A 24141-nucleotide genomic window follows, 5' to 3' on the forward strand; every position below is an offset into this window, starting at 1 on the left:
GCATTACAAAGACCTTGAGTATGTTACAAGAACACTTCTATTGGCCTAAGATGCTCACGGATGTGCAACTAGTTATTTCTAGGTGTGCAACTTGTCAAAAAGCGAAGGCTACTTTTCATCAAGGCTTGTATACTCCTTTACCTGTTCCAGATTCACCTTGGGAAGATATTTCTATGGATTTTATTGTGGGATTGCCGAGAACACAACGGGGGAAAGACTCTATTATGGTTGTTGTGGATAGGTTCTCTAAGATGGCTCATTTTGTTCCTTGTCACAAAGTGGATGATGCTATGAAAGTGGCGGAATTATACTTCAAAGAGATTGTTAGATTGCATGGAATTCCAAAAACTATTGTGAGTGATCGAGATACAAAGTTCATGAGTTTCTTTTGGAAGTCTCTATGGAAGCTTGTGGGAACTAAATTGCTCTTTAGTACATCTTACCATCCATAAACTGATGGACAAACCGAGGTTACTAATCGTACTCTTGGTGCGCTTTTGCGTGGGTTAGTGAGTAAGACACAAAAGGATTGGGACATCAAGTTAGCTCATGCGGAGTTTGCTTATAATAGATCACCTACATATGCTACCAAACATAGTCCTTTTGAGGTAGTCTATGGAGTCAATCCGAAACTTCCAATTGATCTTGTTCCATTGCCTAAGGGTGAATTAATTCACAAAGATGCCGAGTCTAAGTTGAAGACTATGCTGAAATTACATGCTCAAGTTCGAACGAGAATAGAGAAAGTAAATGACATGTACAAAGCTAGAGCAAACAAGCATAGAAGGCAACAAAGTTACACTGTTGGAGACTTGGTATGGTTACATTTGAGAAAGGAAAGATTTCCAGGAAAACGCAAGAATAAGTTGATGCCTAGAAGTGAAGGTCCTTTCAAGATTATTGAGAAGATCAATGACAATGCTCATAAGTTAGAACTTCCGGGAGAATATGGAGTTAGTGCTACATTCAATGTTGGCGATTTGGCTAAGTATATTCCTGATGAAGAACTTCGAGATTTGAGGACAAATTCTTTTGAAGAAGAGGAGGATGATGCAAGTCTAAGCATGGAGAACTTCGAAGATTTGCTTATCATGCATCAAGATAGTTTATCCCTAAACATTGATTCAAGCCAAGCATTGCATGGACACTTTCTTGGATATCAAAGCAAAGCCACGGTTAGCTTAGTGGTTTTTCTTGGAGTCTAGTTCACTTTCTTGAACTTTCTTGAATTTTCTTTACTTAGATTTTTGCTTACAAGTTTTTACCTTTCACTTGAAAGGGTTTTTCTTGGTTCAAGCATTAGGATCTTTAATCTTTATTTAGTTCTTTAATTTTTATTTATTTATTTAGTTGTTTTAAAAATCAGTTAGTTAGCAAAATAAATCAGTTTAGGCGTGTGCTTATTCTCCAAGGAGTTTGGTGTATGCTTGTGCGCCAAGGTGCTTGCTCTTCAAGCAAGTTAGAATTCTAGTTTAATTAGGATTGAATTAGGGACTTGTCCTAATCTTTCTAGGTAAACTAAGTCTTATAAATAGGGCTGTAAACACACGAATAAACATACAGAGATTTATATTCAGATTTATTTCTTAAGTTGCATACTTGAGTTTTTGTTGATTGCGATCAATTGTTGTTTTGCTTGTTTTAGTTAAAACATTCGTTTGGATTGATTAATTAGGTGGATTCTTAATTGATTAATCTTAGTTTTTGTTTAATTCTTGGTGGATTTCCTGTATAGAATTAGACTTAAACATATCCCTTGTGTTTTGTTGATTTTCGGATCAATAATTCACATCACATCCATAAAACTCATCAAGGCATGCCCGACTGTAGAGTCAAAAAGGTTGTTGGTCTTTGGGAGCGGATAACTATCCTTTAGAAATGCCTTGTTCAAGTTAGTGTAGTCTACACGCATGCGTCAAGTACCATTCGGGTTCTTTACAAGCACCACATTTGCAACCTAATCAGGGAAGTTACATGGCCGAATGAACCCGGCGTCTAATAATTTTTTTTACCTCGGCAGCTGCCGCCTGAGTTCTTTCCTCGTCGTGATTTTTTTCCTTTTACCGGATGGGCTCCTTTTTTGGATCCATAGCGAGTTTGTGAAATGCGAGATCCGGGCTGATGTCTGACATCTCCTCCACTTCAAAGGCAAAAAATGTATTTGAATTCCTTTAGTAGAAGGTGCAAGTCTGCACCAAGCCTTTCAAAGGCAGCCGTCCCCACCTTAACCGTCCGTTGTAGACGACTGTCGTTCAAAGGGATATCAATGTGCTCACTAGCCGGCTGGGGACGGAGATCATCTGACCGCTCCCCGGTTAGTGATTGCTATTTCTTTTCCTTCTTCACCTCCACCAGCTTTTCGGTTTTTCTCTTCTTTGCGGCTGCTGGAGGGGGTGAATCAGTGTCCTTGACATCGTCAAGGTCTATTGTCTCCTTCAGCTGACCGGCTGCAGCAGCAGTCGGCTTGACGTCTGAGAGATAACACTCTCTTGCCGTCTTCTAGTCTCCATTAAGGGAGCCAATAGTGCCATCATCCCTTTCATACTTGAGAAGCATGAGAGCTGGGATGATGACGGCCTTGCACTTGTTTTTAGAGTGGGTTGTGTTTCGGGGGTTTTTGTCCCTCGGGAGAGTTACAACACTGAAACTGGATCCAACTGAGGATGCCTGTACCTGCAAAGCAAACGGACCGCCGGATGGTCGGTGGTCCGCCTCCGAAGACTAAGTCAGTAAATATTCGGAGATAAAACGTGCGGAAGTAAAGTTATCTGCTTGGATTCCAAGCTCAGGTAAAGTGCTGTGTGTTCCTTGAAAACGACAGCTCTGTGGTAAGTGACGTATTGTCTCGTATTGTGTGTCAAAAATTCTCTCTCTTTTTTCGTGTGTTATCATAAATGACATAATGTCCCTATTTATAGGGTCTTCTTGAAAAGTGTGCCCTCCTAGGGTCTCGTGACCTAGGAGTTAGGTCACGCCGTTTTGCGGCGCCTCGGTATTTGGGCCTTAGAAGGCCGCCATCCCAGGGCCAATACCTGAGTGACACGTGTCACTGTGCCCAAAAGGATTCTGAAGCACCTTTTGGGTGACACGTGTCGCCGACTGAATGGTCCCTGCTGGACCTTCAGTCCACGTAGGACGGAGAAGAGTCCTCCCTCCACGTGTCATCATTCCGTAGGTCCAAATGGCACCTATATAGAGGACACGTGGCACTTTCTGATTGGGCCACTTGGCCGGGTATAAAATACCCAAATCAGGTTGGCCAAGAATGATGTTATAGGCGGTCAGCTCTTTAACCACCAGAAACCAAACAACCATGTGTCGCCCTTGTCCTTTCTCTCTCCCAGCCGAATAGGAATGTCAATTTTTCCGACTAGGTGCACGATTCCTCCCCCAATGCCAACTAACGGGTGGGAGACGTCACGCAAGCCGTGCCGCTTGTAATTAAGCCGGGATAGACACTGGTAGTTGATGAGGTCAGAGGAGCTACCCGTGTCTATGAGGATCCTGCCAACCAGCTAGTTGGCGACTTTGCATTTAATGATGAATGGTCATCATGTGGTCGGCGAACCTTGCCCCGATCCGTCTTTGTGATGAGGACGTATGGGAAAGTTCCGATTGAGGACGCTTGTCCATCATCCACTGAATGGATCATCCTCTTTAGATGATCCTTGGTGCCCCGATGGTTGGGCCACCGCTTGCGAATCCGCCTGCTATTGTGTAGACCGGATCCTTGTCGGTATCCGAGCTACTAGTAGGCTGGACAGTTTTTTATGTGATGTGAATTATTGATCCAAAAATCAACAAAACACAAGGGATATGTTTAAGTCTAATTCTATACAGAAATCCACCAAGAATTAAACAAAAACTAAGATTAATCAATTAAGAATCCACCTAATTAATCAATCCAAACGAATGTTTTAACTAAAACAAGCAAAACAGCAATTGATCGCAATCAACCAAAACTCAAGTATGCAACTTAAGAAAATAAATCTGAATATTAATCTCTGTATAATTTGTGAGTTTTACAGCCCTATTTATAGACTTAGTTTACCTAGGAAGATTAGGACAAGTTCCTAATTTAATCCTAATTAAACTAGAATTCTAACTTGCTTGAAGAGCAAGCACCTTGGAGCACAAGCATACGCCAATCTCCTTGGAGAACAAGCACACGCCTAAACTGATTTATTTTGCTAACTAACTAATTTTTAAAGCAACTAAATAAATAAATAAAAATTAAAGAACTAAATAAAGATTAAAGATCCTAATGCTTGAACCAAGAAAAACCCTTTCAAGTGAAAGGTAAAAACTTGTAAGCAAAAATCTAAGTAAAGAAAATTCAAGAAAGTTCAAGAAAGTGAACTAGACTCCAAGAAAAACCACTAAGCAAACCGTGGCTTTGCTTTGATATCCAAGAAAGTGTCCATGCAATGCTTGGCTTGAATCAATGTTTAGGGACAAGCTATCTTGATGCATGATAAGCAAATCTTCGAAGTTTTCCATGCTTAGACTTGCATCATCCTCCTCTTCTTCAAAAGAATTTGTCCTCAAATCTCGAAGTTCTTCATCAGGAATATACTTAGCCAAATCGCCAACATTGAATGTAGCACTAACTCCATATTCTCCCGGAAGTTCTAACTTATAAGCATTATCATTGATCTTCTCAACAATCTTGAAAGGACCTTCACTTCTAGGCATCAACTTATTCTTGCGTTTTCCTGGAAATCTTTCCTTTCTCAAATGTAACCATACCAAGTCTCCAACATTGTAACTTTGTTGCTTTCTATGCTTGTTTGCTCTAGCTTTGTACATGTCATTTACTTTCTCTATTCTTGTTCGAACTTGAGCATGTAATTTCAGCATACTCTTCAACTTAGACTCGGCATCTTTGTGAATTAATTCACCCTTAGGCAATGGAACAAGATCAATTGGAAGTTTCGGATTGACTCCATAGACTACCTCAAAAGGACTATGTTTGGTAGCATATGTAGGTGATCTATTATAAGCAAACACCGAATGAGCTAACTTGATGTCCCAATCCTTTTGTGTCTTACTCACTAACCCACGCAAAAGCGCACCAAGAGTACGATTAGTAACCTCGGTTTGTCCATCAGTTTGTGGATGGTAAGATGTACTAAAGAGCAATTTAGTTCCCACAAGATTCCATAGAGACTTCCAAAAGAAACTCATAAACTTTTTATCTCGATCACTCACAATAGTTTTCGGAATTCCATGCAATCTAACAATCTCTTTGAAGTATAATTCCGCCACTTTCATAGCATCATCCACTTTGTGACAAGGAACAAAATGAGCCATCTTAGAGAACCTATCCACAACAACCATAATAGAGTCTTTCCCCCGTTGTGTTCTCGGCAATCCCATAATAAAATCCATAGAAATATCTTCCCAAGGTGAATCTGGAACAGGTAAAGGAGTATACAAGCCTTGATGAAAAGTAGCCTTCGCTTTTTGACAAGTTGCACACCTAGAAATAACTAGTTGCACATCCGTGAGCATCTTAGGCCAATAGAAGTGTTCTTGTAACATACTCAAGGTCTTTGTAATGCCAAAGTGACCAGCAATTCCTCCCTCATGAGCTTCTCTAACAACTAGCTCTCTAATAGAACACTTAGGAAGACAAAGTCGATTTCCTTTGAAAAGAAAACCATCTTGCAGCAAATAAGAACCCACGGCTCCTTTAGAACACTCTTCAATCAATGTAGCAAAATCATCATCACTTTTATAGTATTCTTTGATCAATTCAAAACCAAGTAGCTTGCTATTTAGAATTCCAATCAAAGTGTATCTTCTAGATAATGCATCAGCCACAACATTCGATTTCCCTTCTTTGTACCTTGAAGAAAAATTAAATGATTGTAAAAATTCAACCCACGTAGCATGTCTAGGATTGAGCTTTTGTTGTCCATGTATGTACTTCAATGCTTCATGATCAGAATGCAACACAAAGTGATTAGGTCGGAGATAATGACTCCAATGATCTAAAGCTCTAACAATGGCATAGAACTCTTTATCATAAGTAGAATAGTTCAATCGAGCTCCTCCCAATTTCTCACTGAAATATGCAATAGGCCTCTTCTTTTGGAGTAAAACTGCTCCAATTCCAACTCCACTAGCATCGGTTTCAACTTCAAAAGGACTTGAGAAATCTGGTAACGCAAGTATAGGTGCTTCACATAGCTTCTTTTTTACCAACTCAAACGCACTTTGAGCTTCTTTAGTCCATTCGAATTTACCCTTGTCCTTCTTCAAACATTCGGTCATAGGCGCCACAATACTTGAGAAATTCTTGACAAATCTTCTATAGAACGAAGCTAGACCATGAAAAGACCTTACTTCACTCATATTAGTAGGAATAGGCCAAGTTTTAATAGCCTCTACTTTCGAATGATCAACTGAAACTCCATCCTTTGATACAACATAACCAAGAAAAGTAACACTAGGCACTAAGAAGTAGCATTTCTCAAGCTTAGCATAGAGTTTCTTCTCTCTTAACACTTCAAACACACTTGTTAGATGATTTAGATGATCATGCAAATTTTTAGAGTATATCAGAATATCATCTAAATAAACAACAACAAACTTGCCAAGGAAAGGTTTAAGTACCTCATGCATCAACCTCATGAAAGTGCTAGGTGCATTAGTGAGTCCAAACGGCATCACCAACCATTCATACAACCCTAACTTAGTCTTGAATGCTGTCTTCCACTCATCTCCTTCTCTCATTCGAATTTGATGATAACCACTCATAAGATTAACCTTAAAAAACAACTTTGAACCATGTAGTTCATCAAGTAGATCATCTAACCTTGGAATAGGAAATCTGTATTTGATAGTGATGTTATTCACACTCCTACTATCAATACACATGCGCCAACTCCCATCTTTCTTTGGGACAAGTAAAGTAGGCACGGCACAAGGGCTCATACTTTCCCTCACGTATCCTCTAGCCATAAGCTCTTCAATTTGCCTTTGCATCTCCTTTGTTTCTTCCGGATTACTTCTATAGGCTGCCTTATTAGGTAATGGTTCTCCCATAATCAAGTCAATTTGATGCTCTATCCCACGAATAGGAGGTAGTCCCGGAGGTAATTCCTTAGGAAAGACATCCTTGAATTCTTCTAAAACAGATTCCAATTCATACGGCCTCTTTGCTTGTTTATCTTGATCAATTCGAATCTCATTAGAAACAAGTATATATACCACATTGTTGCTGCAAATCTCTTTTTCTAATTCCCTCTCACTAATCAAATAAGAATTCTTCGAATTAGAGGTAACATTAGAAGACTTGTTGCTTATCAAAGGTTTTAAAGCAACCGATGTTGTATATTTGGAGTAACACTCGAAATACACAAGGGATAAACCACGGGATAGATAAGGCTAAAGAACCAAAGGCTTCTTAGATAAAGTCACACCACTAAGAAACGTTTGGATTCCTAAGATCACAAGCCAACTAGTAGCCTAAACTAGCTAACTAAGCAAAGGAAACGAAATTCCAAATCCAAGAATTTCAGGTTTTGTTTCTAATCCAAGAAACGAATGTAAGACAAGTTTTTTTATGTTTGAATAATCAGATTTTCTCATTCACATTTGCTTGCTATTTATAGTAAACAAGCATCCTTAAGTACAAGCTAAACTAAGTGAAATTTCAGCTCACTTGTTACATGCCTAAGCTAAGCATCAAAAACAGATTTTGTGTCTAGATACATCAATAAAAGAAGCTGTGCTTAACTAGATACATAAGCTTAAAAAGTGGCGGCCACAACCTCCTCAATTAAGCCTCTTCAAATCTGAAATAAAGAGCATAACTCTCCCTTGATTTACGCCCATCAAAGCAGCAAGTAAGAGCATAACCTTCCCTAGAATCACGCCTCAACCAAGCAGCAAGTAAGAAGCAAAACAGCCCCTTAATTCACGCCCAATTCAAACAGCAAAAAGAAGTGTAACTCCTCCTTGATTCAAGCCTTGGATCAAGCTTGAATGTATGTAGACAAGAGTGTATTTGGACGCCTTTTGATGCTCAAATGCTGACTGAAATGACGCCCACTTGAAGACTCAATTGATAGCTTGCAACTCCTCATTGAAGCTGATTGTAACACCCAAGTTAAAGCCTTTGAAACTCCTCCAAAAGGAATTTTCGGATTCTATGTTTTTCCCAAGCTAAACGGCTGCCTTCTTGTTGTATCATGTACTTGTACTTCATGTGAATGTGACACTACATTTTCGAACTTTAACAAGCTAAAGAAAACTAAAGAAAATGAAACTAATTTGCAAACTTAAAATAAGACTAAAGTTTACAATTTATTCAAAGCATAAAATGAACTAGATTGAACTAGTTAATAAGAACAACAAGAAACTCAAAGGATTGAATATCTTGCTGCACATGGATAGAACGCATAGCACCAATGCATGATGCTACGTCTTGAACTAAAGAAACGTCCATAACCAAGTTGTTAGACTTGGCTACAACATTCCCCCCTTCTTGAAAAGAGTTTGCCCTCAAACTCGGCAACTCTGCAAACTCATCATAGTAAGGTGATAAATCAGCCACATTAAAGGTGCTAGAAACACCATAGTCTCCGGGCAACTCAACTTTGTAAGCATTATCATTCACCTTTTCAACAATAGCAAATGGACCATCACTACGAGGACTAACCTTGGACTGTCTTTTGGAAGGAAATCTTTCCTTTCGAAGATGAATCCAAACTAAGTCACCGGGCTGAAACTGGACCTCCTTTCTTTTCTTGTCATAGTATGCCTTTGTCTTTGCATTAGCTTGTTCAATTTTGGAACGAACTTGCTCATGCATAGACTTGATTTCTTTTGCACGCACCTCGGCATCATTGCTGAACTTGTTTGGTGAGGGAATGGGAGTGAGATCAATAGGAGTGCACGGATTAAATCCATACACCACTTCAAAAGGACTCAAACCTGTTGTCTTGCTAGGAACACGATTGTAAGCAAACTCCGCATGAGGAAGCATCTCTTCCCATTGCTTGGGACGTTTAGTAGCCAAAGACCGCAACAAGGATCCCAAAGTTCTATTAGTCACTTCGGTTTGACCATCTGTTTGAGGATGACTTGAAGTGCTAAAGTTCAATTTCGTGCCCATCTTTCTCCATAATGTAAGCCAAAAATGACTTAGAAATTTTGGATCACGATCACTCACCATGGATTTAGGTACACCATGCAAACGAACAATCTCATTGAAGAACAAGTTAGCAACAAGAGTAGCATCATAAGTTGTATGACAAGAAATAAAATGAGCCATTTTAGAAAAACGGTCCACAACAACCATAATGGAATCTTTCTTTCGTTGGGTCATAGGAAGTCCCACAACGAAATCAAGACTAACATCTTCCCATGGAGCTTGCGGAATAGGTAAGGGCAAAAGATAGCCTTGTGGAAGACTATGACTCTTGGCCTTTTGACAAACCACGCATCTTTTCACAATAAACTCCACATCACAAACCAATCTAGGCCAATGCAAGTACTCTTGCACAAGAAGAGGAGTCTTCTCTATGCCAAAGTGTCCCGCCATTCCTCCTTCATGAAACTCTTTGATAAGAGATTCTCTTAGGCTTGATCTTGGAATGCACAACCTGTTTCCTTTGAACAAATAGCCATCTAAAATGTAATAATCTTTGTAAGCATGATTAGAACATTTTAGAAATAAATCACCAAAGTCATGATCATTTTTGTAACTTGCTTTCACATCTTCAACACTAATCACTCTTGCCTTGAAAGAATTCAAGAGTGTGTATCTCCTTGAAAGTGCATCAGCTCCTTTGTTCATGGCGCCTCTTCTATGTTTGATCACAAAATGAAAAGCTTGCAAATACTCCACCCATTTGGCATGGCGTGGTTGGAGTTTTTGTTGGCTTTGAAGATATTTGAGAGCTTCATGATCTGAATGAAGGATGAACTCCTTGGAAATGAGGTAATGTCTCCAATGGTCCAAAGCACGAACAAGAGCAAAGAACTCCTTATCATAGGTGCTATACTTCCGTTGTGCTTCATTGAGTTTTTCACTAAAGTAGGCAAGGGGACGCCCAACTTGTGACAAAACAGCACCAATACCAACTCCACTAGCATCACATTCAACTTCAAAAACTTCATTAAAGTTAGGTAAAGAAAGAATAGGTGCACTAGTAAGTTGATGTTTTACCTCATCAAAGGCCTTTTGAGCCTTATCATTCCAAACTAACTTCTGATTTTTAGTTAGCTCGGTGATAGGTGCCATGAGAGTACTAAAATTTCGCACAAACCTCCTATAGAAAGAAGCAAGTCCATGAAAACTACGAACTTGTTGAATTGTTTGTGGCGTGGGCCACTCACGAATTGCAGCAACTTTCTTTTCATCAACCTCTATGCCTTGAGATGAAACTTTAAAACCAAGAAAAATAACTTGGGAAGTGAAAAAATGACACTTCTCTAAGTTACCATATAGTTGCTCACGAGCAAGGGCTTCAAAAACCTGTTGCAAATGCATAGCATGCTCTTCTTCTTCCCTACTATACACCAAAATATCATCAAAATAGACTACAACAAATTTACCCATGAAAGGTTGCATAACCTGATTCATAAGGCGCATAAATGTAGATGGTGCATTAGACAAACCAAATGGCATCACAAGCCATTCATAGAGTCCCTCCTTTGTTTTGAAAGCGGTCTTCCATTCATCTCCTTCGAAAATTCGAATTTGATGATATCCACTTCTCAAATCAATTTTAGAGAACACTTTAGAACCATACAAGTCATCAAGTAAGTCATTCAACCTTGGAATAGGAAACCGGTACTTGATAGTGATTTTATTGATTGACCTACTATCAACACACATTCTCCATTCTCCATTTTTCTTAGGTACAATCAAAGTAGGACAAGCACATGGACTAAGAGACTTACGAATAAGACCCTTTGATAACAATTCCTCCACTTGTCTTCTAATTTCCTCGGTTTCTTTGGGATTGGTTCTATAGGCTGGTTTGTTTGGGAGCATGGATCCGGGTACAAGATCAATCTTGTGTTGGATGTCACGCTTTGGGGGTAATCCGTGAGGGATATCTTTAGGGAAAACATGGGAATAGGTTTTGAGAAGAGAGGTGAGGAGTGGGTGGTTTTCTTCTTTGGACGGTTGAGAGGGGGTATCAAGTTGGCTCAAAATGAAGTGTTTGTGAACTCTATATTCATGGAATTCAGATTTTATGAGAGTGGTGAGGGAAGTGGGAGGCGTGGATATGGGGTGATCATTTTTGAGGATTAAAGGGGTAAGGACAATTTTCTTTCCATCCTTAGAAAAGGAGTAGGTGTTTTTGTAACCATCATGCATCACACGCCTATCAAATAACCAAGGTCTACCAAGTAAAACATGACATGCATCCATAGGCACAACATCACACCATAATTCTTCCTCATAAGTTTTACCAATGCTAAATGATAACAAGACTTGTTGTGTGACATGAATCCCTTTACTATGACTTAACCATTGAATTTTATATGGTTTAGGATGAGGGATAGTTTTCATTTTCAACTTGTCTATCATAACTTGCGAAGCTACATTGGTACAACTACCTCCATCAATAATCAAAGTGCATACCTTTCCACCAATGGTGCAACGAGTGTGAAAGATTGCCTCACGTTGCAAGCTCCCTTCTTGGTCCAACATATTGCTAAGCGTACGTCGAACCACCAAGCATTCTCCTTCATCCGGGCCTAGGCACGCATACTCATCATTCTCTTCAAGATTGCTGTCCTCTTCAACCTCTAATTCGTTCTCCTCTTCATACTCTACCAAAGTAACAATTTTTTTATTTGGACAATCACTAGCCATATGTCCAAGGCCTTGACACCTAAAGCATCTTCTTGGGGCTGGTTTTGGGTTGGAATTTTGGGTGTTTTGTGAAGGTGGTTTAGAAGTAGGCTGATTGGATGTGGGTTTGAAAGGTGGGAAATTGGATGTTTGCTTTCTTTGGGGAAATGAGGTTTGAGATGCAAAACGTGATGATTCACTTTTGCCTCTTGCTTTTTGTTGCTGCTCAATCTTATGTGCTAAGATAATGAGCTCTTCAAGGGTGGTGTAAGGGTGTAGTTCGGCCACATTGGCTATTTTTGGGTCATGTTTGCCTAGGAACCGAACCAAAGTTTGAGGCTCATCTTCCTCTACTCCACACTTCATAACAAATCCTTCAAACTCCCTAGCATATTCCTCTACTGATTTTGTACCTTGCTTAAGGTTATGGAATTTTGAAAAGTTTTCTTGCACATAGTATGTGGGAAGAAACTTTTGTTTCAACAATTTCTTCATCTTAACCCATGATCTCACTTTTTCTTTGTCTTGCCTTTCCCTCTTGGCGCACACACTAGCCCACCAAGTTGAGGCATATTTTCGTAGCTTCAAGGCCACAATTTTCACCTTTTTCTCGTCCGGTGTTTGCTTATAGTCAAACACTCTCTCCACCGTTCTTAACCATTCTACAAACTCATCAACATCGAGTTTGCCATCATATTTAGGAATGTCTGCTTTTATGTCATTATTAGGCCGTGACCTTTCTCTTTCATGAGAAGGTCTATCATTGTGATTGAAATTAGATTCACTCAATTCTTCATCACTATGATTGGGTGAGCCCTCTTTTTGATGACGCAACTTAGTAGAAAGATCTTTTAACTGATCTTGCAAGTATTGCATTCGTTGCTCCATATCTTCTTTCTCTTGTGCAACCTTATTGACATATTCTTGCCAATTAGGGGGTGGGATGTCGGACATGGTTTGTGTTTGGGTATTTGTTTTGCTAGATCCCCCTCCTTCTAGCGCCAAATGTTGTATATTTGGAGTAACACTCGAAATACACAAGGGATAAACCACGGGATAGATAAGGCTAAAGAACCAAAGGCTTCTTAGATAAAGTCACACCACTAAGAAACGTTTGGATTCCTAAGATCACAAGCCAACTAGTAGCCTAAACTAGCTAACTAAGCAAAGGAAACTGATGCAAGTCTAAGCATGGAGAACTTCGAAGATTTGATTATCATGCATCAAGATAACTTGTCCCTAAACATTGACTCAAGCCAAGCATTGCATGGACACTTTCTTGGATATCAAAGCAAAGCCACGGTTTGCTTAGTGGCTTTTCTTGGAGTCTAGTTCACTTTCTTGAACTTTCTTGAATTTTCTTTACTTAGATTTTGCTTACAAGTTTTTACCTTTCACTTGAAAGGGTTTTTCTTGGTTCAAGCATTAGGATCTTTAATCTTTATTTAATTCTTTAATTTTTATTTATTTATTTAGTTGCTTTAAAAATCAGTTAGTTAGCAAAATAAATCAGTTTGGTGTATGCTTGTGCGCCAAGGTGCTTGCTCTTCAAGCAAGTTAGAATTCTAGTTTAATTAGGATTGAATTAGGGACTTGTCCTAATCTTCCTAGGTAAACTAAGTCTTATAAATAGGGCTGTAAACACACAAATAAATATACATAGATTAATATTCAGATTTATTTCTTAAGTTGCATACTTGAGTTTTGGTTGATTGCGATCAATTGCTGTTTTGCTTGTTTTAGTTAAAACATTCGTTTGGATTGATTAATTAGGTGGATTCTTAATTGATTAATCTTAGTTTTTGTTTAATTCTTGGTGGATTTCCTGTATATAATTAGACTTAAACATATCCCTTGTGTTTTGTTGATTTTCGGATCAATAATTCACATCATCTTTGGTATCAGAGCAGGTTTGCGCAACTTCGGAAAAAATTAAACTGGGAACAATTGGCTGGGAATTTTTACGTGATTCTTTTTGCATTGAACTCTAAAAACGTCCAGCTATCACCATATAAAATTTCATAATTTTTAGTTGAGTAACGCGTTCTACACAGCCTCAAACTTTTGGTGTTTGTGCACTGATTTGCGGATGGGAGTCCGGTTTTTGTGTTGCCTAGTTTTCCTTCAAGATTCGATCTTTTAATCAAGATTTTTGCATAAACTGACTTGGTTTGTGTAGGAATCATGAGTGACGAGGAGGTTCCACAAGTTCCAAGGGGATTAACCTTAGAACAGGCTCAAAATCTTAGAAGAGATAGGCGAATTGACGAGTTGGCAGCAAGGATGAATGAGATATTAAAAAGGCTTGATACTCTTGCTGGAGAATCTTCAAGGAAAGGGAATTCTAACCCTAATTCTGGTTCAAGTGAGGAAGAACAACCAAGGAGGAACCCAAGGAGGCCACGAAATAATTATTCCTCAAGTGATGAATCACCAAGGCCTAGGAGGAGAGATCGACCAAAGGATGATGATAGGAACCTCAGATTAGATCTTCCCGAATTCAATGGGAGTATGAATGAACCTGAAAAATACTTGGAGTGGATTAGAAGGGCCGAGACACTCTTTGATTACAAGGAGTATGATGAAAGGAAAAGATGCAAATTGGCTGAATTAAAACTGACCGGTTATGCTAGTCTTTGGTATGATAATCTAAAGAAGAAGAGGCATAAGGAGGGGCGTGCAAAAATCTCAACTTGGGAACAACTCAAGAAGCACATGAAAAAGAGGTTCGTACCTAGTGATTATATTCAAGATGTTTATCTTAAGATGCAACTTTTTAAACAAAATTCTATGACTGTTGAGAATTATATTGGTGAATTTGAAAAGTTATGCATGCTATGTGGCTTAGAAGAGATTGTTGAGCATAAGATTGCTAGATTTATTTCGGGGTTGAATGATAATATTGCTGAAAAAGTTGAATTGCAACAATATTGGTCCTTTGAGGATGTTTGCAAGGTAGCTTTGAAAGTTGAAAAACAGATAAAGGGGAAGAAAGGGACGTACACTAAGCCCTTTGTAAAAGGTTTCACTAAACCTTTTGAGAAGAACAGCTTAGAGAAAAGTGGTTCTAGTTCGAACTACAAGGAGACTAAATCAAAATTTGAAGCTCCTAAAAAGCTTGTTGAAGATAGGAAGTGCTTCAAGTGTGGTAGTGTTGGTCACATTGCAACTAATTGTCCATCAAAAAGAGTAATGACTGCTCAAGAGTGGGAACAAGAACAAGCTAAGTGTGAGCAGGGTAGTGACTATGAAGAAAAGAACGAAGAGGAAAACTTTGAAGAAGAGGAGGGGCATATTGACGAAATTGATCCCGAGACTCATGGTCAAAGTTTGGTTCTAAGAAGGGCGCTACACTCTAAAACCGTACCTATGGAAAACAATCAAAGGGAGAAAATCTTTCTTACAAGGTGCAAGGTAGAAGATAGGTTGTGTGACATGATCATAGACACGGGGAGTTGCACTAATGTGGTATCTACTACTTTGGTAGACAAATTGAAGTGGCCAACTACTGAACATCCAAGCCCTTATAAGCTTCATTGGCTTAATAATTCGAGTGATGTTAAGGTAACTAAACAAGCCTTAATCTCCTTTTCAATTGGTAAATTTCATGATAAAGTTTTGTGTGATGTTTGTCCTATGGATGCTTGTCATATACTATTAGGCCGTCCTTGTCAATATGATAGATTTGTGAAGTTTGATGGAAGGACTAATGTGTATGTTATGAGAAAAGGAGAAAAAGAGAGACCGGTTGCTTTAAAACCTTTGATAAGCAACAAGTCTTCTAATGTTACCTCTAATTCGAAGAGTTCTTATTTGATTAGTGAGAGGGAATTAGAAAAAGAGATTTGCAGCAACAATGTGGTATATATACTTGTTTCTAATGAGATTCGAATTGATCAAGATAAACAAGCAAAGAGGCCGTATGAATTGGAATCTGTTTTAGAAGAATTCAAGGATGTCTTTCCTAAGGAATTACCTCCGGGACTACCTCCTATTCGTGGGATAGAGCATCAAATTGACTTGATTCCGGGAGCACCATTACCTAATAAGGCAGCCTATAGAAGTAATCCGGAAGAAACAAAGGAGATGCAAAGGCAAATTGAAGAGCTTATGACTAGAGGATACGTGAGGGAAAGTATAAGCCCTTGTGCCGTGCCTACTTTACTTGTCCCAAAGAAAGATGGGAGTTGGCGCATGTGTATTGATAGTAGGAGTGTGAATAACATCACTATCAAATACCGATTTCCTATTCCAAGGTTAGATGATCTACTTGATGAACTACATGGTTCAAAGTTGTTTTCTAAGATTGATCTTATGAGTGGTTATCATCAAATTCGAATGAGAGAAGGAGATGAGTGGAAGACAGCATTCAAGATTAAGTTAGGGTTGTATGAATGGTTGGTGATGCCGTTTGGACTCACTAATGCACCTAGCACTTTCATGAGGTTGATGCATGAGGTACTTAAACCTTTCATTGGCAAGTTTGTTGTTGTTTATTTAGATGATATTCTGATATACTCTAAAAATTTGCATGATCATCTAAATCATCTGACAAGTGTGTTTGAAGTGTTAAGAGAGAAGAAACTCTATGCTAAGCTTGAAAAATGCTACTTCTTAGTGCCTAGTGTTACTTTTCTTGGTTATGTTGTATCAAAAGATGGAGTTTCAGTTGATCATTTGAAAGTAGAGGCTATTAAAACTTGGCCTATTCCTACTAATATGAGTGAAGTAAGGTCTTTTCATGGTCTAGCTTCGTTCTATAGAAGATTTGTCAAGAATTTCTCAAGTATTGTGGCGCCTATGACCGAATGTTTGAAGAAGGACAAGGGTAAATTTGAATGGACTAAAGAAGCTCAAAGTGCGTTTGAGTTGGTTAAAAAGAAGCTATGTGAAGCACCTATACTTGCGTTACCAGATTTCTCAAGTCCTTTTGAAGTTGAAACCGATGCTAGTGGAGTTGGAATTGGAGCAGTTTTACTCCAAAAGAAGAGGCCTATTGCATATTTCAGTGAGAAATTGGGAGGAGCTCGATTGAACTATTCTACTTATGATAAAGAGTTCTATGCCATTGTTAGAGCTTTAGATCATTGGAGTCATTATCTCCAACCTAATCACTTTGTGTTGCATTCTGATCATGAAGCATTGAAGTACATACATGGACAACAAAAGCTCAATCCTAGACATGCTACGTGGGTTGAATTTTTACAATCATTTAATTTTTCTTCAAGGTACAAAGAAGGGAAATCGAATGTTGTGGCTGATGCATTTTCTAGAAGATTCACTTTGATTGGAATTCTAAATAGCAAGCTACTTGGTTTTGAATTGATCAAAGAATACTACAAAGGTGATGATGATTTTGCTACATTGATTGAAGAGTGTTCTAAAGCAGTCGTGGGTTCTTATTTGCTGCAAGATGGTTTTCTTTTCAAGGGAAATCGACTTTGTCTTCCTAAGTGTTCTATTAGAGAGCTAGTTGTTAGAGAAGCTCATGGGGGAGGAATTGCTGGTCACTTTGGCATTACAAAGACCTTGTGTATTTTACAAGAACACTTCTATTGGCCTAAGATGCTCACGGATGTGCAACTAGTTATTTCTAGGTGTGCAACTTGTCAAAAAGCGAAGGCTACTTTTCATCAAGGCTTGTATACTCCTTTACCTGTTCCAGACTCACCTTGGGAAGATATTTCTATGGATTTTATTGTGGGATTGCCGAGAACAAAACGTGGGAAAGACTCTATTATGGTTGTTGTGGATAGGTTCTCTAAGATGGCTCATTTTGTTCCTTGTCACAAAGTGGATGATGCTATGAAAGTGGCGGAATTATACTTCAAGGAGATTGTTAGATTGCATGGAATTCCGAAAACTATTGTGAGTGATCGAGATACAAAGTTCATGAGTTTCTTTTGGAAGTCTCTATGGAAGCTTGTGGGAACTAAATTGCTCTTTAGTACATCTTACCATCCACAAACTGATGGACAAACCGAGGTTACTAATCGTACTCTTGGTGCGCTTTTGCGTGGGTTAGTGAGTAAGACACAAAAGGATTGGGACATCAAGTTAGCTCATGCGGAGTTTGCTTATAATAGATCACCTACATATGCTACCAAACATAGTCCTTTTGAGGTAGTCTATGGAGTCAATCCGAAACTTCCAATTGATCTTGTTCCATTGCCTAAGGGTGAGTTAATTCACAAAGATGCCGAGTCTAAGTTGAAGAGTATGCTGAAATTACATGCTCAAGTTCGAACAAGAATAGAGAAAGTAAATGACATGTACAAAGCTAGAGCAAACAAGCATAGAAGGCAACAAAGTTACACTGTTGGAGACTTGGTATGGTTACATTTGAGAAAGGAAAGATTTCCAGAAAAACGCAAGAATAAGTTGATGCCTAGAAGTGAAGGTCCTTTCAAGATTGTTGACAAGATCAATGACAATGCTTATAAGTTAGAACTTCCGGGAGAATATGGAGTTAGTGCTACATTCAATGTTGGCGATTTGGCTAAGTATATTCCTGATGAAGAACTTCGAGATTTGAGGACAAATTCTTTCGAAGAAGAGGAGGATGATGCAAGTCTAAGCATGGAGGACTTCGAAGATTTTCTTATCATGCATCAAGATAGTTTATCCCTAAACATTGATTCAAGCCAAGCATTGCATGGACACTTTCTTGGATATCAAAGCAAAGCCACGGTTTGCTTAGTGGTTTTTCTTGGAGTCTAGTTCACTTTCTTGAACTTTCTTGAATTTTCTTTACTTAGATTTTGCTTACAAGTTTTTACCTTTCACTTGAAAGGGTTTTTCTTGGTTCAAGCATTAGGATCTTTAATCTTTATTTAGTTCTTTAATTTATATTTATTTATTTAGTTGCTTTAAAAATCAGTTAGTTAGCAAAATAAATCAGTTTGGTGTATGCTTGTGCGCCAAGGTGCTTGCTCTTCAAGCAAGTTAGAATTCTAGTTTAATTAGGATTGAATTAGGGACTTGTCCTAATCTTCCTAGGTAAACTAAGTCTTATAAATAGGGCTGTAAACACACGAATAAATATACATAGATTAATATTCTGATTTATTTCTTAAGTTGCATACTTGAGTTTTGGTTGATTGCGATCAATTGCTGTTTTGCTTGTTTTAGTTAAAACATTCGTTTGGATTGATTAATTAGGTGGATTCTTAATTGATTAATCTTAGTTTTTGTTTAATTCTTGGTGGATTTCCTGTATAGAATTAGACTTAAACATATCCCTTGTGTTTTGTTGATTTTCGGATCAATAATTCACATCATCTGCCGGCTGGTTGCATAAATAGCTTCAAGACGCTTGCGTTTTTGTTTGCTTCAAACTTCTCTATGAACATCCCTGCCAAAAAGACAAGTCTTGACTTGGGTAATGTACAGCAGGGAGATAGAGAAGGCTTGCGGTCTTATGTCAGGCGGTTCAATCTGGTCCAAATCTAGATTCATGGGCTGTCTGATGAGGTTGCTTTCACAGACTTCTTTAAGGGTCTGAAGGACGGGTCTACTTTTAAGTACGAACTCGTCCGCAAACAAATCTTTACTCTGCAAGGAGCCTTGCGAGAGGCGGAAGCCTATATACAGGCGACCAAACTCTGCTCCTCCAATAAGTAGTCGGACCATAAGAAGTCCGACCGATAGAAAGAGAGTCGGCCTGCTCAGCCGGCTCCTAAGCCAGAAGACAGCAAAAAGAAAAAACAAGTCTGGGCCATTGATAACTCTGATCAACCGGCCAAGAAGAAGAAAAAAGAGTGGAAACCGTACGTTCCAAGGTACGAATTCCACAAGGACTGCTGCTCCATCCTCTTGGAAATTAAGGATCGGCTGACTCTTGAGAAGCCGACTCCCATGAAAGGTTCCGCTGAAAATCGGAACAAGAGCAAGCATTGCCATTTCCATGAGGATGTTGGCCATGACACGAACGACTGCTTCAGTCTCAAGTGGGAGCTCGACCGTCTGGCCGACAAAGGACAGCTGAAGTCCTATGTGAAGTCCAAAGTGACTTCGAAGGCAAATCCGGGGCAGTCCAAGAAAAAGACTCCTCAGCCTGCGGTGAGTGCCGAAACTGATGAAGAGCCGGTATACACCATAGCAGGCGGCTTTGCTGGTGGTGGCCCGACCATTCGGGGCACCAAGGACCATCTGAGGAAGATGGTCAACTCTGTTGAGGAAGGGGATGAGGCAGGCACATCCGCCTTCCCTAAAGTTGTCATCACCGAGCAGGACAGAGGCAAAGTCCGTCGGCCGCATGATGACCCCGTGGTCATTGAATGCAAGGTGGCCAACCAGCTGGTTGGTCGAATTCTGATTGACACAGAAAGCTCCTCTGACCTCATCAACCTCAAATGCTTATCCAATCTCAAGTACAAATCGGATAGCATGATGGAGGTCTCCCACACCCTTGTTGGGTTTGGGGGAGGACTTGTGCACCCAGTCGGACGCATTGACTTACCAGTCCGCCTGGGAAGCAAGGGAGACGGTCGGCACATGACCATCCGTTTCCTAGTAGTTGAAGAGCTCACAGATTACAACCTCATCTTTGGCCGTCCCACTCTTAATGAGTGTAAGGCCGTCATCATCCCTGCACTCATGCTACTCAAGTATGAGAAGGATGATGGAACAGTCGGTTCCCTTAATGGGGACAAAAAGACGGCTCGAGAGTGTTACCTCTCGGACGTCAAGCCCGCGGCCGTAGCATCCGGTCGGGGCAAGCAAACAATCGACCTCGACGATGTCGAGGGAGAACAGTCGGCCCCACCAGCCGGAAAGAAAAGAAAGACTGATCAGCTGGTGGTGGTAAAAAAAGAAAAGCAATAGCAATCACTAACCGGGGAACGGTATGATGATCTCCGTCCCCAGCGTGCTGGTGAACACATCGATATCCCTCTGGACGACAGCCGTCCAGAGCGGACGGTTAAGGTGGGGACGGTTTCATTTGCAAAGCTGGGTGAAAGCCTTCACCAGCTGCTGAGAGAATTCAAAGACATCTTTGCCTTTGAAGTGGAGGAGATGCCAGGCATTAGCCCGGATCTCGCTGTCCACAAACTCGCCGTGGATCCTAAAAAGAAGCCCATCCGGCAAAAGAAAAGAAACCACGGCGAAGAAAGAAGTCAGGCGGCAGCCGCCGAAGTTAAAAATCTGCTGGACGCCAAGTTCATTCGGCCATGCAATTTCCCTGAATGGGTAGCTAACGTTGTGTTAGTAAAGAAGCCGAATGGAACTTGGCGGATGTGTGTTGACTACACAGACCTCAACAAGGCATGTCCAAAGGATAGTTATCCGTTGCCTAAGATCGACAGCTTGGTCGATTCAATAGTCGGACATGCCCTAATGAGTTTTATGGACGCCTATTCAGGTTTCCATCAGATCCCCCTGTGGAAAAAAGATCAAGAAAAGACGGCATTCGTCACTAATCAGGGGTTGTTCTGTTATACGGTGATGCCGTTTGGTTTGAAGAATGCACCTGCTACTGTCCAACGAATGATTAATACGGTCTTCATTAATCAAATCGGAAGGAATGTAGAGGCGTACATTGATGACATGATAGTCAAATCCAAACAACAGGCGGATCACCTTGCTGATCTCCGAGAAACATTCGCCACACTCAAGCGGCACAAGGTCATGCTAAACCCAAAAAAGTGTGTCTTTGGCGTTGAGTCTGGGAAGTTTCTCGGATTTTTGATTGACCAAAGGGGAATAGAGGCCAACCCTGAGAAAATACAGGCGGTAATCGACATGCAGTCGCCCCGTACTGTGAAGGAAGTGCAAAAGCTAACAAGTTGTTTGGCGGCCTTAGGGAGATTCCTCAGTCGGTTAGGCGACAAGTGTCTCTACTTCTTCCAGGCAATAAAAAAGAAGACCAACTTTGAATGGGGGGATGATGCAGAGGCGGCCTTTCAAAAGCTGAAAACTCATTTGCACTCTTTGCCAAGGCTTGTCAGCCCTTTGACCAAAGAGAAGCTCTTCATGTACTTAGCCGTCTCTAATCATGCCCTCAGTGCCGTTCTCTTAGCTGAAAGAGACGGCATCCAGCTCCCGGTGTATTTCATTAGCCATGTTCTGAGGAACGTGGAGCTTCGGTACCCCATGGTTGAGAAATTCGGCCTTGCTCTTTACATGGCCATCAAGAAGCTTAAACCCTACTTCTTGGCGCATGCGGTAGAGGTCTATACTGACCAAACGATCAAGCGGCCACTCACAACCTTGGAGTCTTCTGGACAAATGCTTAAATGGGCAATTGAAATGCAAGGATTAGAGATCACTTACGAACCTAGGATGGCAATAAAGGGGCAAGCATTCGCCGACTTTATTGTCGAAATGACAAGGCCGGTTGTACCGGATAATACTGACCAGGTTTGGAAAGTGTTTGTGGATGGGAGCTCCACTGTGAACGGCTGTGGTGCAGGGATTATCTGTCAATCTCCTGAAGGAGATAAGTACGAATATGCACTACGGTTCAAGTTCCAGGTCTCTAATAATGAGGCCGAGTATGAGGCCCTACTGACCGGCATTCGATACTGCAAGGCGGTAGGGGCAAAAAAGATTGACGCCTGCTCTTACTCTCAACTAGTCGTACTCCAGGTCAATGGAACGTACGAGGCCACTCATCCGGCCATGATAAAATACTTGCAGGCGGTCAAGAGTGAAGTTGGGACACTTGAGGAGTTCCATCTAACTCAGGTGCCCAGATCTTCAAATAATCAGGCGGATGCTCTGTCAAAGATAGCATCATCCGCCTCCTGTGAAACGCCTCGATCGGTCTTCTGGGAGGTCATGGAAAAGAGAAGTATATCTAATGAAGACCCCATTGCAATTCTCGACCAGAGCTTTACCTAGATGGACAGCATCCGGGCTTATCTTGCAGACGGCAAGCTCCCTGATTCACCCCAGGAGGCGGCTGCTCTGAAGAAGAAAGCGACAAACTTCGAGCTGAGACAAGGAGAACTCTTCAAAACGGGTTTCTTGAAACCCTTGTTGAAGTGTGTTACCCTAGAGAAGGGTAAAGAGGTCCTCGAAGATTTGCCTACGGGGTTCTACGCCTCCCATATAGGCGGCAGGTCTCTGGCTGCCAAGGCCAGGCGACTCTATTTTTGGCCAACTCTGGAGTCGGATGCTATGGAAATGGTCAAAAAGTGTGACAAGTGTCAAAAGTTTGGCAAGCTCATCCATCGTCCGGCTACAGACCTGACGGCCATCCACAGCTCAATACCCTTTGCCAAATGGGGCATGGACATACTTGGGCCTTACACCGCGACCCCAGGCGGCAAGCGCTACATATTGGTAGATATGGATTACTTTACCAAGTGGGTAGAGGCGGAGGCGGTCAAAAACATCAAGACAAAAGACGTCATTTCCTTCATCTGGAGGAATATTATCACTCGCTTTGGGGTGCCCATGTCTATGGTTTTTGACAATGGTCCTCAATTTGAGACGTCTCAACTCAAGACTTGGCTGGGAGAACAAGGGGTCTCAAGCCTCTTTGCATCAGTCGGCCGGCCCCAAGCAAACGGCCACGTTGAAGCCTTCAACAAGCTAATCTCTAACGGGATTAAAAAGAAAATTGAACGGGCTGGTGGTCTTTGGGCGGATGAATTACCACACGTCCTCTGGTGCATCAGAACGAGTGCTAAAGGGGCGACTTGAGAAACCCCGTTCCTCATGGTGTATGGTGCAGAAGCTGTCCTGCCAATTGAACACTATGAGCTGACTCTTCGAGTCATGTTATATGACGAAGAAGCTAACTGGGGGGCCATGCGGCTGGCATTGGACTCACTACAAGAGCAAAGGGGCAATGCTACCTTGCGCCATGAGATTTACCTTCTGAGAATGATACGGGCTTACAACAAAAGAGTACACAAACGTCCTCTCAAAGTGGGGGACTTTATGCTACGGAAAATGGAGGCAATCGGTAGGGCGAATGAGCAGGGAAAGCTAACCCCAAATTGGGAAGGCCCCTACTGAATATATGAGGAAGTAAGAGAGGGCACCTACCGCCTGGAAGAACCAGACGGCGGGAAGCTGCCTAGAACTTGGAATGTGGACAATTTGAAAAAGTACTATTTCTAAGTACAAATGTAAATACCTCAAACTTTGTCCCTTAAAACTTTGCTAATGAGAATATGCCTTCATTTCCAACTTGTCTTTTTATTATTAGTATCGCCTGTACAAAATACAGGCGGCCAATGTATTTGGGTAACGTCTGTCCCAATAACAGACGCCCCAACCCCTATGAAGGAGCCGACTGCCTTAGAGCAGTCGTTTCTACGAAATTCTTTGAGTATTATGCTAACACTTAACGAATAACTGCT

At 40.7% G+C, this 24141-nt stretch overlaps 1 protein-coding gene across 1 annotated transcript in view; it reads right to left on the reverse strand.

The window, feature by feature from the left end:
* Window positions 1-23493, reverse strand: part of LOC145625029 (uncharacterized) — a 128731-nt gene extending 105238 nt beyond the window's left edge. The window contains exons 1-2 of the mRNA XM_081678110.1: window positions 23430-23493; window positions 5052-6512 (exon numbers count right to left, since the gene is read on the reverse strand). Coding sequence (XP_081534236.1) covers window positions 5052-6512; window positions 23430-23493 — 1525 coding nt within the window. The remainder of the gene's footprint in view (window positions 1-5051; window positions 6513-23429) is intronic.
* Window positions 23494-24141: the final 648 nt, after the last annotated feature.

The sequence above is a fragment of the Chenopodium album genome, chromosome 3, assembly GCF_948465745.1.
Source record: "Chenopodium album chromosome 3, dcCheAlbu1.1, whole genome shotgun sequence".
Classification (NCBI taxonomy): Eukaryota; Viridiplantae; Streptophyta; class Magnoliopsida; order Caryophyllales; family Amaranthaceae; genus Chenopodium; species Chenopodium album.